Source organism: Eurypyga helias, unplaced genomic scaffold (genome assembly GCF_000690775.1).
Source record: "Eurypyga helias isolate BGI_N326 unplaced genomic scaffold, ASM69077v1 scaffold15866, whole genome shotgun sequence".
Taxonomy (NCBI): Eukaryota; Metazoa; Chordata; class Aves; order Eurypygiformes; family Eurypygidae; genus Eurypyga; species Eurypyga helias.
Window position 1 is genome coordinate 14,280 of NW_010258742.1, and position 14,844 is coordinate 29,123.

Sequence of the window (14,844 nt, forward strand, 5' to 3'; positions counted from 1 at the left end):
ATATTCCTTTTTGCTTTCAGTAGTCTTTTGGGGGAAGTTCAGGGTGAGGAAAGACTGTGAAACTGTAGTTTCCATTGCTCTGGTAACTGAGAGGCATTAATCGAAGGAATTCTTAACCCAGACTTCTTGGAAATAGAGGTTGTTGCTAAAGAGAAGATTACAGTCAGGAAGGTTCACTGATAATACAAGTTCCTTATCTTCATAACATGAAGATAACAGGGAGTTCAGGTTTCTTACTGGGATGCCTGTGACTTTTTCTCAGACATGACGACAACTTTAGTGTTTACCTGTAGTTTTGTGAGAGTACTAGCTGACTGTTATGCCTGGTGATAAATGGCCTTACCAATAAAATACGATCTTTGAAACTCGATGTTTGGCTGCAGTTCAGGGTTTGTATGCTGGTGTTGTCTATTGTACAGACTTCAGCTTGTGATTAAATTGGCAAAGTTGTTTCCATCTATGCAGATGGATATAATTGCAATGCCATAGCAGTTTCTCTCTCTGCTGAAGCTGTGGACAGAGCCAGTTTAGATAATTGGTGGAGTTGCCTTTTCCGTGTTTGTCTTCAAATATACTGGTAGTAGATGTAGTTCTTAAGATAACCAGAAAATTAGGTGATTAAAAGTCTGCACTATGTGACTGCTTTTGATTCCTTCTCACACCATGGAAGGTTCTCCTGTCTTTAACACAGGGTGAAGAAACTAGACAAATGCTCACAGATTACTCTAAAGTAGTGCAGTGTTAAAAGAGTAAGAAAGGAACAATATTTGTGTGGTTACAAGACAACCCCAGAAGATCATTTGTTCTAATATTCTGCATAACATGGACTACAGTGCTTACAGTGCTTCTTGTTTGAAATAGAACATTTGGTTTTGGGGAAGTGTTCACTTTTTGGTCTGTTAATTTATTCTGACTAGTGCCATTACTTGATGGTGATTTCCAATCTTTTTTGTTTTGTATTTATTTGCTAAAATTATAGCTTTTATTGATTGTATTGGTTACATGACAAGGTTTTGGTAGCGGTGGGGAAAAAAGGTTGGGGGCTGCCTCACCATGTAGGAGGACAGACACAGTTGTTGCTGTCTCCAAAATGGACCTACCACTGGCCAAAGCAGAGCTCGTAAAGGAGGAAGGGCAATCAGAAAGTGGCTTGGTGGGTGTCTGGCAGCCAGCCAGCCAAGGTTAACCCATTACAACTGAAAAATTCCTCTTTCAAGGTTTGCAGGGTTTTTGAAGGATTACTTACACGTGGTTTCCTGTACTTTCTTCAGACATTTCCAAACGGTTGCTTTTTAGGGGAGCAATCAATTTTAGCACAGTATCATAGAACCATTTAGGTTGGAGATGACCCTTAGTATTGTAGTCTGACTGTTAACCTAACACTGTCAAGTCCACCGCTAAACCATGTGCCTAAGAACCAATTTACATGTCTTTTAAATCCCCCAAGGGATGGTGACTCCATTGCTTTCCGGGGCAGCCTGTTCCAATGTCTGATAACTCTTTCAAGGAAGAAATTTTTCCTAATATCCAATCTCAACCTCCCTTGGCACAACTTGAGGCTGTTTCCTCTTGTCCTATCACTTGTCACGTGGGAGGAGACCAACCCCCACCTCTCTGCATCCTCCTTTCAGGTAGTTGTAGAGTGATAAGGTCACCCCTGAGCCTCCTTTTCTCTGGGCTAAACAAGCCCGGTTCCCTCAGCTGCTCCTCACAGCACTTGTGCTCCAGACCCTTCCCCAGCTCCATTGCCCTTCTCTGGACATGCTCCAGCACCTCAATGCGTCTTTTGTAGTGAGAGGCCCAAAACTGAACACAGGATTCCAGGTGCAGCCTCACCAGTGCCCAGTACAGAGAGACAGTCACTGCCCTACTCCTGCTGGCCACGCTGTTCCTGATGCAGGCCAGGATGCAATTGGCCTTCTTGGCCACCTGGGCACACTGCTGATTTGTATTCAGCTGGTTGTCCACCAACACTCCTAGGTCGTTTTCCACTAGGCAGCTTTCTAGCCGCTCATCCCCAAGCCTGTAACACTGCAGGGGTTTTTGTTGTGACCCAAGTGCAGGACCCAGCACTTGACCTTGTTGTACCGTAGTTGGTCTCGGCCCATCAATCCAGCCTGTCCAGATCGCACTGCAGAGCCTTCCTACCCTCAGGCAGATCAGCACTCCCAGCCAACTTGACATTGTCTGCAAACCTACTGGATGCACTTGATCCCCTTGTCCAAATCACTGATAAAGATCTGAACCCTGAGATGTTTGATTAAGATTGTTTTAGCTTTTTAATGCCCGAGACCGGTATTTTTGGAATTTATTTTGCATTCATTTCTAAGTTGTGGTGGGTAAAATGTTGCTAATAGTGATGTAAAATACTTTCTACACAAAAAATTACTATGACTGCTCAGTAAGTTATAGCTGGAAGCTAACCTTTGCTGTCTGACAGCTAATAAAATACTATTTCAGGTGGGATGTGGTACTCTTTCAGTTCTGTGTATCTCTTGGTGTAAGATAAAGACTAATTTTAAATTACCCCTGAAACTCCTTTAAGTTCTTCTGTTTAACTTGCACTGAAATGGACTTAGGGTGCTTATGTGGTCACTGACAATTTAAGAAATTTCTCAGCCGTAACTGAGGACAGTAGGGTGAACAGGCGTAGAATGGAGCAGTACATCAGGTACAAGAAGACGAAATATTTTGGTAGGTAAGGTATTCAAGTTCAGGATAGAGGGAGAACTGCCATAGTTCTGTGGAGGTAGAAGGTAAAAACCTGAAATACTGCATCGTTTTGCTGTGTTAAGTGTTTGGATAGTATGCTGATAATGCAAATCAGATAAGAGATTTAAAATAAATATTATGTCCTAACACAGCTTTATCTACATAGGAAGTCTCTTTAGTATTCTGCTTATCAAAAGATAAATTTCATTTTGTTACATCCGTTCTTTTGGTCAAAAGTGAAGTTAGACAGGAGAGTCTGTGTTGTGCAGCTTTGATTCAAATTCAGTAGTTTGTTTTAAGAAAAGCAGGAGCTGTAATGAGTACATGCCTGTTTCTGAGGAGTCCAAGATGCTGTATGGTTCAAAGTCTTGCTCTTCTTAAGATGAATCATTCAGTATTCTAGTTTTATTGCAGTGAATATACTGGTTATATCTGGCTTTACAGCTTGCTGTCAACATTTTTTTAATCTGATATATCTCATAAATGATCTGTGTCCAGCACAAAATACACCTGTAGAGAACAAGTAAACAACTGGCTGAAGCTTGACCTAAGGTGAAAGCCTAAGTGCATGTTACTGAAAGAGGGGAAGCTATTTAAAGCCTTTTGTTTGCTACCTTTCTCACTCTTGTGCTATTTACCATTGCTTTCTGTATCTCTGTGTCCACAGAGATTAAGTAAATTAACTGAGTAAATTAATTGTTTTGAACGCTTACAGTCATGATGCATGATTTTCTACTAGCTAAAGTGAATCAGAAACTACAGCTGGTCCAGCAAGCAGCTTCCCATTTTGTATATACGTGCAGAGCGTATTGTGCACGCTGTGATCGATCTGGATTCAGTTTATCTGTGAAAATGCTTACGACAACTGACGCATTACCACTGCACTCTACTAGCTTAATAATTATTAAACATACAAGAATACTAGGTTCCAAGCATTTGTGAAAACTTGTTTTCAGTAATACTTTTTAAGATGGAGAAGAACTTGTGTATTTCTTTTTGGTAGGCAAGGACTGAAGATTGCTTTTATTCAGTACAGGCATGAGTGGAATCTATTCAGGCTCAAACAACTGGGATGGTGAAGTAAACCCTCTCCAGTGGAGGTGGCTTGGTAATATTATTGCATTTCTTGTATGCTTTGGTAAAACTTTTAACAAAACTTCTAAATAAGCAGAATTAAAGCATACGTAGAATTAAATAGAACTAAAGCATAAAGCAGTATATTAAAATATGCTGATCTGGATGATTAAAAACTAAATCTTAATAGCTGTCATCCTCTTGCTTATCTTAGTTATATATTTTAATAAGACTGTAGTCAGTGGGTAGTCAAACGGTAGTGTAAGATGCTTGTAAACAGAAGACAGTAGTTAAACATCGTAATTTATTTTTCTCTAATAGAATGTAAATAAAACAACTGTTTGCAGTCAGGATAGATGGAAAATTTTGACCTTTGTCTTGTCAATCAGTGTTTCAGTGGAAGAGTTTATAAAGAAAATGTGATCTCAGAAAAGGCTTAAAGGTGCTTCAAATTATTTTTCTAATGTGTGTGGGCAATATAGTCCCTTCATCAGTCAATTACATATAATAACAACGTTAAGATTCTATATTATACATGCATGTATACTGTACAGTTTACCATGAATCTATAAAACACTGATCAACCTGAGGGGGGTGGTGGGAGGTGTCAAGATAAGGACAGGGAGATTGTTCACCAGTTACAGTCATGGTGTGCTGGCTTTAGTCAGGAAAGGGTTAACTTTTCTTCACAGTGGCTGCTATGAAGCTAGGTTTCTGAATTTACCCTGAGAAAAGTACTGATAAGGTGTCTTTTTAGCTGGTGCTGGGGAGTGCTTGTCCCAGATTCAAGGTCTTTCTCAGCTTCTGATACTGCAGCTGTGTTCCCAGCTCTCTCTCACGACAGGCAGTATTGGGGGGGACACAGCTCAGACAGCTGACCTGAACTGACCGAAGGGGTATTTCACTCCATAGTGTGTCATGCTCAGTACATAAGTGGGGAGTGGGCTCGGGGCCCCATTACACACTCTAACTCTCTTTTTGCTCCTTGCTAACTCCTTTGCTGGCTCGTTCTTTTGTGAGTTGGTGGGTCGGTTGGCTTTCCCGGTCGTGGTATCGCTCGTGGGGCTCGCTTGGACTCTGCTGCGATCGCTCTTGGGCTCTCTGGCTCTCACTACTCAGGACCTATCTGCATCCATTGGCAGGTGGTGAGCAATTGTATAACATTTTTTATTTTCTGTTATTTTAATTGCTTACTAGTAGTAGTATTTGTATATATTCATTTATATATTTTTTTTGATATATATGATTCACTTATGTTCAATTAGTAAATAGTTCTTATCTCAATTTTATGAGCTTCCTTGTTGTCTTCCTCTGATTCTCCCCCTCCACTAGAGGAGGAGGGGGGAGGTGTGAGAGTACCTTTGTGGTATTTTGCTGGCTGGAATTAAACCACGATACATGGGCAAAACAGCCCCCCATCACTCAGACAATAATACTAAACCCAGAGTAATTTGGAGTAATCTCATTTGTTGTGTCACTGCTCCAAAATTCTGTTGGATATTGCTGTTCAGGTGCTCAGTAACGGTTTCCGATTACAAGAAAAATCATGTGTATTGACGTGGCCATGAACATATTTCTGATGCATGTTTTGATACTTTTGTTTTACTTTTCCTGGCATAACCTTTACATTTCAGTTTTCTGCATGTGTGTTTTTTGTCAGTATTTTGATGTAAATTCCTGGCTCTGTGGTAGAGGTTGTAAGACATACTTAGAATTTCTTAAATATTACAGATGTATTCGGCCTTACAAGTATTCATAGACTACTGAGTTTGGGATTTCTCATTTTTTACAGACTAATAACATTAGCTGAAACAGCTACTTGGATAGTTATCAGACGTACACCAGTGACAAGTTAATATTTTTGTAGTTTACTGAGTGATGAGGTATACAGTCGAGTTATCCTTTCATATTGCTTACACATTCTTGCATGTGTAATTACTGTATTTTCATATGGAAATCAAACTGAGGAAGCTTTCTTTACAGCCATAGTAATGCAGTTGTTTGATAATATTGCATAACTCAGTGTAACACCATGTTCCTTGTTATGAAGTGAGTAGTTGTTTCTGTTAAAGCCAGATGATAAACTGGCTGTATAATGAGTGTGTCCACTGTAATGCAAAATGCCATGAAGGAAACAATCTGGGTTCCAAATACTAAACTCTGATTTTAAGGTGGTCTGTAATTCTTACATTCCTTCTAATATATTTTACTAAATATATTTAAATATATGTACACATGTATTTAATTCTCTTTTACAACCAAATAACTTGATTCTTGGACAAATAAGTTTCCTGACCAAACCATTTACATCTATAAACCTTGAATCCACTTGTTTTCAAGGCCAGGCTGGATGAGGCTTTGAGCAGCCTGGTCTAGTGGAGGATGTACCTGCCCATGGAAGGGGGTTGGAACTGGATGGTCTTTAAGGTCCCTTCCAACCCAAACCACTCTGATTCCCTTCTTCATGCCCAGATTTTCCTTTGTAAAAGGCTGAATACCTTCTTTTCCTCAAATGTAATGAAACTGGGAGCTCATTATCTTCCAAAGCACTGTGCTGTGCTGCAACTTGGATGAATTTTGGTAGAATCTTACAGTGAAGTGCATGCATCTTATCTGTGTAAGAATGTACTTGGAGGTCCTGATGTAAGAAGTTACAACATCCTTGTGGACAGTGCAAAGCTTTTAGTCTGAGACGTTAACTGTTAGATATCAAACCCATATAAAGAAGGCAAACACTGGATTTCCCCCCTCCCCCCAAGATGTCTTCAGGTGTTGAGGAAAGGTTACAGCAAAACTCTTTCATTGACATCTTTTAATGGATTTTCTGAGTAGCTTATTTTGCACTTGGTGTCTTAGGTGCAACATACTTTGTGCATCTTGGACATAAAATTGAATCATTTGAGAGGGTAAGCAACATTAGAAGTCAAGCTGCTTACTTGTTACATGATGAGAAAACAGATGGTAGCCCTGAAAAGCCTGTAAACTAGCAGATGGAAACTGCCACACCCCCTGATTAATAGAATATTGCTGCTTTGGCTATACAAACATATTCATTATGAAGAGAAGTACATTATTCAGCTTCTGAAAACTCCAAAAGTAGCTCTGTTCCTTAATTTTGACCTTCATGAAATGAGGGCTTTTCATTCCTTATGTGTACACTACATCTTTGTTTTTTCCAGTTAATTGAAGGCCATCAGTACTACAGACCCTTGCTTATCTAGCAGCATGAAGACTTAATTTGCATTATTGCACCGTTGGACTGGAGTGCAGGAAGATTGCCAGTCTACCTAGTGGACTCCATTTAGATGACATGCTTTAACAACTTCTGGTTGTGTGTAAAAGTGAGCACTGCGTTGTGGCATACACATTTTATTCAATAAGACTTTCGGGTTCCCACGTGTTCTGTACTGCTTTGAGAGTTCCTCCAGCATCTTTCAATTCTGCTCTCTGTGGAGGCTGTGAGCCCCATTCTCTTCAATGTTTGGGCAGCAAGTCTGATCACAGTTTCTCTTGTAAGTTGAGAATATCCAATTTAAAAGATGAGGGGAAGATGAGAGATGAACTCACCTTATTTCTGTCCTGGAGGACAAAATGCTTTGTGCAAGTAGAGTTCTGCAGTGGACAGAACTGCCACTGACAGGCGTAGCAAATTCCTTTTGTTTTTGAGACAGTTGTGTTTCGTGATAAACATGTATAATACAAATCCTTATCAAAGACTTCAAGGTAAGGGGAGCAATTTGTCCTTGTTTACCACAGACTTCCCTGTTGGGGACTGCTGCCCTCTAACCTGTCTCCTTCTCATACGAAGGAATATTTAAAAGGGCAAGCTCTCTTCTCAGAGATTCTCAAAATGAATTATGTAGCGTATATCTTAATGTTTCTGGTTGGCTGGTAGTGCTCTTTGGGAACCATGCAGGCTTTATTCTCCCAGAACACAAGAAATTTCTTCCACCTGCTGCAGACCCATGCCAGTTATAGGAGAACTATTGTTGTGAATTAAGCCCGCTGACCCCTGAGCACTGTGCTTTGTACTTCACTGGGAGGTCACATAAAAGGTTTGGGAGAGCAGTAGTCAGTAATTGTACAAATGCTGCAGTTGAAATGCCTTACTTCTGTCACCCTTAGCAGATATAGCTTATCTGAAGCAGAATACACTTTTACAAGAGAGAGAAGAAAATGGGTCTTTACCCATGGTGTCTTTTCGGCTTTAAACATTCTAGTTTGTGTAGGTCTTACCACTTACTCTCCATTTCTGCTTTCAGCTCTGCATGCTAACCATAGAGTTTAATTTAGTGATGTAGAGATCCTGATCACTCTGCTTTTAGTGCATTCGTACATGTTCTTGGCAAGGTAAGGCCTTGCTTGAATGGTCTCCCATTTAGTTATTTATTTTTAAGTTTTCAAAGTGTAAACAACTATATTGCTGTTAAACGGCAATTCTTGAGGTATTTCGGTTTTGAGGAGGAAGTAGCTGGAAGTTTAAAACAATTGAAGAGGGGAAAGCTTCAAGTAATTTTTGTACCATTTATCAAATGCTTGAAATCCTTGTGTTGCAATAACCTTGTGTACAAGAAGCTTTGTTTATCCCAAAACAAATATTGAATCATTTTTCATGCTGTTACTGCTGCTGTAGTAAAGGCTGTTTTCTTCCAAAAAGGCTGTAACACAGTGGACTGAAAAAGTAAATTATAATTGAGGACTCGAGATGTAGTAGTAGCTACTGAATGCCGGTGTAATCTGTAATAATAATTGTATATATTCGGTACATCCCTGTGGGTGTGAAATAGATAAAGACCTAGAGGAGTGTAAGAGAACACAAAAACCCCACACTTTTTGTTTGCAAGGCCCTGATGAAACCAGGATTGAGGGGTCTTTATTTCATCTCTGCATTTGGGCAAGAGGGTCTGAAATCCAAGTTTCAAAGGCAAAGTTAGAAGCTGATAGTACAGAGAGCCAGGATGGTGGTATATAGAAGTAGCATGTTCTGTCACTTAAAACAAATTACTGGCTTTGTCTTCTGAAGAGGAATTAAAATCTTAAAAAAAAAAAAAAAAAAAAAAAAAAAAAGGCAGTGATCCAGGTATCTTTTCAAGCCTAGTCAAGGAAGGTAGTTTGGAGGGTTGGTTTGTTTTAATGTCTTCTGCAGGAAGAAGTACAGTGTTTTGTTGTATGTTGCCTTTGGTACAGTCGATAAATAGAATCACCTGGATCTGTTTATAGCTGAGTACTTGTATATGCCTTTGCCTAAATGTTGTTACTTGCCTTTATTGCTTGAAGAGCATGAACTGTGTCATTCAGTTCTTTTAATAAACATCAAAAATCTAAAGATGCTGTCAATATTCAGAACAATAACTTCTGTACTAAATCTAGAGAGACATCAAATTAAAAACTTCCTCTGTAGCCATTTGAAGTAAATAGATTGAATTCTATTTCTTAGAAACATTTGAAGGGTTTTTTAAAACATTGAAAGAAAGTTTAGGTATTTTTATTACTTTAAGAAATTTTTTGCTCTCTACAGGGAAATATAATATTGGTGCAAAAGTCAGACATTCGAGCTGGGTGATCCAATTCAAATAATTTCTGCAGCCTGTCTTGGCCTAACCTCTATAACATCTGTGTAGCATTTTCTATGTGCAGGATTTCAAAGGGCTGTGTGCAAGGTCCGTTTGGTCCTCTTAACAACTCGAGTAAATAAAGAGTCATTAAGCGTAAGCATACATCATTCTCTGCACTGAAGACTCAAAAGGATATGTACTTTTAAAGATATACCATGATACAGGATATTTTAAAGTATTTTGTAAAATTAAGTTAAAATTCATAAAAATAAAATTATCACACATAGGGCTGTATGCAAAATAGTTGTATACACTATATACAAAATGTTTTGTATATACTATATGCAAAATAGTTGCTATTTTGCTTGAATAGTGAAATGTTGCATAGTAGCATGATTTCTGAAATAGATGTTGGTCTTTTTCGTTCTTTTTGGGCAACATCTGCAACAGCATGTTGCTATCAGGCATCAGACAATCTGTTTAAGTTTCCTGTGTTGATCTCTACAGCATCAGCAACGTGAGTACCACTGCTGCCCGGTTATTCTTTACCTCAGGGAGGGAATTTAAAGAAAAAAAAAATCAATATTGGTGTGGTTTTGTGGTGTGTTTTACCTTCTCCCCACTCCCCACACCCACCCCGCTTCTCCCTCCCCACCCCCCGACTGTGTTTTGTGTGACTTGCCTGACAGGAAATTTTCTAATTGCCGGAACAGCTGGTCACAGCAAAAACTGTAGGGTTGGTCTTCCCTGCTACATTTATCTTCGCTCGGTCAGAAAATCTGAACATCATGGTTTCTTAGTCATGTTTAAGTTTCTGGCTCTACGTGTTCATTCTGTTCGGGTGAGCTTTGTTTCTTATTTAAAAGAATAAGGGGGAATAGGGAATTTTTAAAATTAAATTTCTAATTTCGAAGCAGTTTTAGTCTTGCACTGCTTTGGGATCAGTGGTCTTTGTATGCAAAGCCTTCTGTGTTCTCTTTAAAAAAAAAAGTTTGTGTTGTGCATATATTTTGTATAAGGTACCTGATGATAATTTAGCCTTATTGGGAAATTTTAACTGTATTTAAATACTGGAAAATTCTTTTCCTTTTAGAAAGTATGAGCTTAGCTGTCTGTTATGTTTTCTCACTCAGAGTCTAGTTTTATTAAAAAGTTTGTATTTTATAAGTTACTACATAGTGGTTATATTAATAGTTCTGCTTTCATGTACTTTTTACAGTTTTAACTGTAACTCCACACAAACATATTTTACAGGTTCAAGTTATTAATAAGCCTGTGTTATTTTAATTTACTTCTGAAGATGCTATAAAGAATAATGACACGTTACAGTTAATGTTATGGTTATTTCAACTTTTAAATTATAATTTAGTCATAGTAGACACTTAATTTGTGCAATTTGTCTTGTTGTTGAGCATATATTTAAACATAAAAGGGTTTGGTTTTAAGTTGAGAAAAGTCTCTAGTGGACAACTGTATTATCCCAAGCACTGAACTATTTAACAGTACACGTATACATGCAATAATACAGGGCATTTTCTTGTGAAAACTTAAATCACGTTTCTTGTTTCTCTTCCTGTAAGTCCACAAATACGTTTTAGTGGCGGGGAAAAAAAAAACTTATTGTGTACTGTCTTAACATTTTAAGTGAAGCAGATCTACTAATTTGTAAATAGAAGGGATAGCAATTTAACACCTGTCAGCCCATGTACTAGTTTAAACTTTGCAATGCGGTAGAAAATGAAATAAAATTTGCCTGCCATAAATGAAACACTAAAACAAGACATGCATGTGAAACAATAGAATATAGACTGCATTGTATACAGGTGTGTTAATGTAAACCTTGTAAAATCAATACTTAGCAACTCACAGTCCTGAATTACACTTCTTTTCCATGGGCGACATGAAAGATATTTTTAGAAGTCTCTGATTAAAAAAAAATAATAAATTTGTTGTACTTCTGGCAGCTTGATTATATTGCCTTTAGTATTATTGATTTTAAAATGCCTAGGCAGTGTAGCCCCTCTAAATTTTATTTGATTCCTGTTTTATTAAGATAATATCCTACCTTTCATGAATATTCTCGTGGATTTTTAAATGTTGATTTTTTTTAAATTTTCTTTAATTGCAGTGCTCTGAAATGTAAATGCTTACTAAGTAGGAACAAAACTTATATCAAAGTTACTGGAAATTAAAGTTCCACCCAATTAGTATTTTTTTGCAATGCTGGCATGCACAGTCTAGTTCATGAGATAATTCCATGGTGTCTGATCAAAAGAGAATTGCATTACAAAACTGTTTCTGGTGACCAACATTGAGCTTTTAAAACGCTTACAGGAGTTCCTCAGCTTTACCTGTTAAACAAGCTACTGCTCACAGTTCCTTTGGGAAGGAAGGAGTAGAGTCCTACTTCTGTCCTGGCCTTTGCATTTTTATTCTGAGAAGAGAAAGCATCTTCGGTTAAACATGACTGGCCAGGCTGGGAGGGCAATTCTGAAGGGCCTCATCTGTCCTTTGACTTGTTGCTTTGGGATAGGACTCATTCTTCAAACTCCTATCTTGCTTCATCTCTAACACCAAAATAATGTGAGGAGTTCAGTCTCGGTAACCAGGTCTGCAGTCTTCATTATGGGCGTGAGTGGGCTACCTGGAACAAATGCAGACATGCACATCCTTCTAGATCTCCACACTGTTGTAGTAGAAAGCCAGGAATGGAAGAGTAGAAGGTGTAGACAGTAAGGAATAAATATATAAATACAGTGATATTTCTTTATTTTCTCTATGCATTGTTTTTCTCTGAGAGGTTTAAGAATTTAAGAAAAAAAGAAACCTGAAACTAAACATTTGGAAATAGAGTTTGCTTTTAGGAAGTCTTATTTTCTGTCAGGTAAAACAATAGACGTCATCTGCAACAAGTAACTTGATGTGAGGTGAAAATGTAAGTTTCTCCATCTTTTAAAAAGAAGCAAACCAGTATTTCTGACTCAAAATGTCCACGATAATTAGAACTTACTTCTGCTCAATACTTGCTTTTCTTTGGTACTAGTGTAAAACTGACAACATACACAGAACATCCTTAAGTCAGCTTGACTTAATTTTATGCATGGCAGTGTCTTGCTTTTTGTTGTATTAAAATAATTGCTACTTCAAAAGCAGCATTTTGAATCAGCTTTTTAGAACAGTTGTTTGTGTACAAGCGCTTGAGTAATTATTAGCTCTATTAAGTGACTCAAATTGAATATTAGTCACAAATATAAGGAATGTTTTTTATTCCATGGTTTAGCTCGCTATCAGTGCGTACTGAAGTAATGGGAGATTGTGAAATGCTTGTTGGACATTGATTTTTCTTATTTTTTTAAGGCAGTTTTGAATTTAAAGGTAGGAGGACAGTGACTACAGGATGTATGAATGTGTATAGAATGTGTTTGAGATTTTTCAAAAATACCTGTAGTGGTGCACTCTTCACATTTTGAACTCTTGTTTTTAACTTAAAGGTTTCCATAAGCCCTAACACAAAAGGTAAAAGTAATTGGTTTTCGGTTTGTTGTCTCTTTTTTACTTCAAAAAGCATAGCTCATATGGGTTTCATTTCTTCGGGCAATACTGAAAATTTATCCTACATTTATAACAAGTTGAGAAAGTAAAAATGCATCTAGGAGACTTCCTGACTCGAGGGAGGGGAGGAAAAGGAAATTATGTATATGAGCTGGGGAACGGTGCCAACATTGAGTCATCCTTTCAAAATCACTTGTTATCCAATAAGCTTACTGTCCTTCCAGAACATAACTGCTTTATGTAACTTCAGCACCAAGGTTTAATGTCATAGTCAGTGTTTCAGAAAGGGTTTCTGTTTCATTACTGGATCAACATTATTCTGCCTGTGACAGACAGAAAAATATTTTGCCAAATAACAGTAATGTCCCACTGAGCTTTCATAAGTACAATGAGGTATAACAAAGTGGTAAAAGGGAACTTGCAGTCGTGGTTTGGAGCAGTGTTCAGTAACTTGCTGGGGAATCCATTTTTCTGTTTTCAGCCTTATCTTCACTTGCACTGAACGTGCATGTGCTTTGGGAAGGTGGATTTGTCTAGAGGAAGCAAAACATGCCTGAAAAAGAGATTGAGGGGTTGAAAACAAAGCTGCTACTTCCGTAACAAAAAATGGAATAATCTATGTAGCTGCATATCTAATAGCAACAAATGAAAACTGATAAAAGTAGTATGTTTTCTGCTGCTCAACTTTCAAGTGGAAGATAACAGTTAGCTCTCTATTAATTGGATTTGCTTTTTTGAAAGTTGTGTGGTCAGCAGTATAAACTGATAGAGCAGCGAGTTTGTCAGGTCGGTTAAAATTCATTAGGTGCAGCTGAACAGTATTACAGGGATGTCCATTCTGAACTGTCCTTTACACTAATAGAAATGACCTATTATCTGTCCTGTAGGAAAAGGGTGGCATGGTAATGCTATAGAAATATTTGTATCTTTTATTTCAGAAACCTAATTCTAAAATTTATTTTAGGGCTGTTGTCTTACCTTGGAAGACGGCTAATATTTGAGTGGGATGTTTACCAGTAGTGCCAGTATAGATCTGACTTCGTTGTTGTGATTAAAGCTGATTTTTTTTTTTTCCCCCTCTCATTCTGGTTCCTGACTGTATAGAAGTTGAAATTCTAGAATTGTGGACTTTCCTAATTGTGAATCTGGCTGTTTCTCATAGGTAAATTATCACAATACAAAAATAAATACCTAAACCAGATTTTAATCCATTTAAAAAATGTTATTTAAAAATGAAACAGTTACTGGAAGAGTTTCTGGTGGGATCCCACCAACTCTATATAGAAGGAACGTTAAAAATGCCAATATTGGCACAGATAAATGCTAACGTGTGTACTAGGAACAACAATTTTGCACAGTTTGGGGAGTGACTTGACTTGGGCAGGCAGTGACTCGGAAAGGATCAGCAGTACCACTGCACACTCGGCCGCAGCCTTATGGTCGGTGCCTTAGCAACTGCAGTCTCTGCAGGTCGAGGCAGGAAGATCGCGGCTGGTAGTAGCGTGGGGCTATTGCTCTGTATGCAGCATAAAATCAGTCCACTGTTCCTGTCTCTCGCAGGGGTGCAGGGCTTCCAAAATAACTGTAAAAATTCCGTATTAAAAAATGATTCAGAGAAGACCTTACTAGACCATGAGCTAGAAGGTTGCTTTACAGTGAAAAATCTGAACCAACTCACCTTAAGGGACAAATTAGGTCGTAACTAAGTCAGTAAGTAACTATACGTAGAAGATGTTTCTGATTGTGCCTTAACTCTGTTAAGAGCAGTACAGAATTAACAGATACCAGTGAAGCCTAGGTAATGTTGGAACCAGAATTATCAGTATTTAAGATAGTTTCTCCAGTAGTTACTTAGCCTGGCTTAGATATTAGAACAGGTTTTAATTGAGATTCGTGGGGCTTAGAATTTGTTAATCTGTTTACCTAATGTTTACCTTAAATCGAAGTGTTA

At 38.0% G+C, this 14,844-nt stretch overlaps 1 protein-coding gene across 2 annotated transcripts in view; it reads left to right on the forward strand.

The window, feature by feature from the left end:
* RPS6KA3 (ribosomal protein S6 kinase, 90kDa, polypeptide 3) overlaps positions 1–14,844 on the forward strand; it is a 69,105-nt gene that overhangs the window by 8,799 nt on the left and 45,462 nt on the right. The window contains exon 1 of one of the 2 annotated variants that reach the window (XM_010154473.1): positions 10,111–10,182. The exons of the other annotated variant lie outside the window; for it this stretch is intronic. Coding sequence (XP_010152775.1) covers positions 10,144–10,182 — 39 coding nt within the window. The 5' untranslated portion in view covers positions 10,111–10,143. Of the gene's footprint in view, positions 1–10,110; positions 10,183–14,844 lie in introns of those variants that run through there. 2 annotated transcript variants of the gene reach the window in all.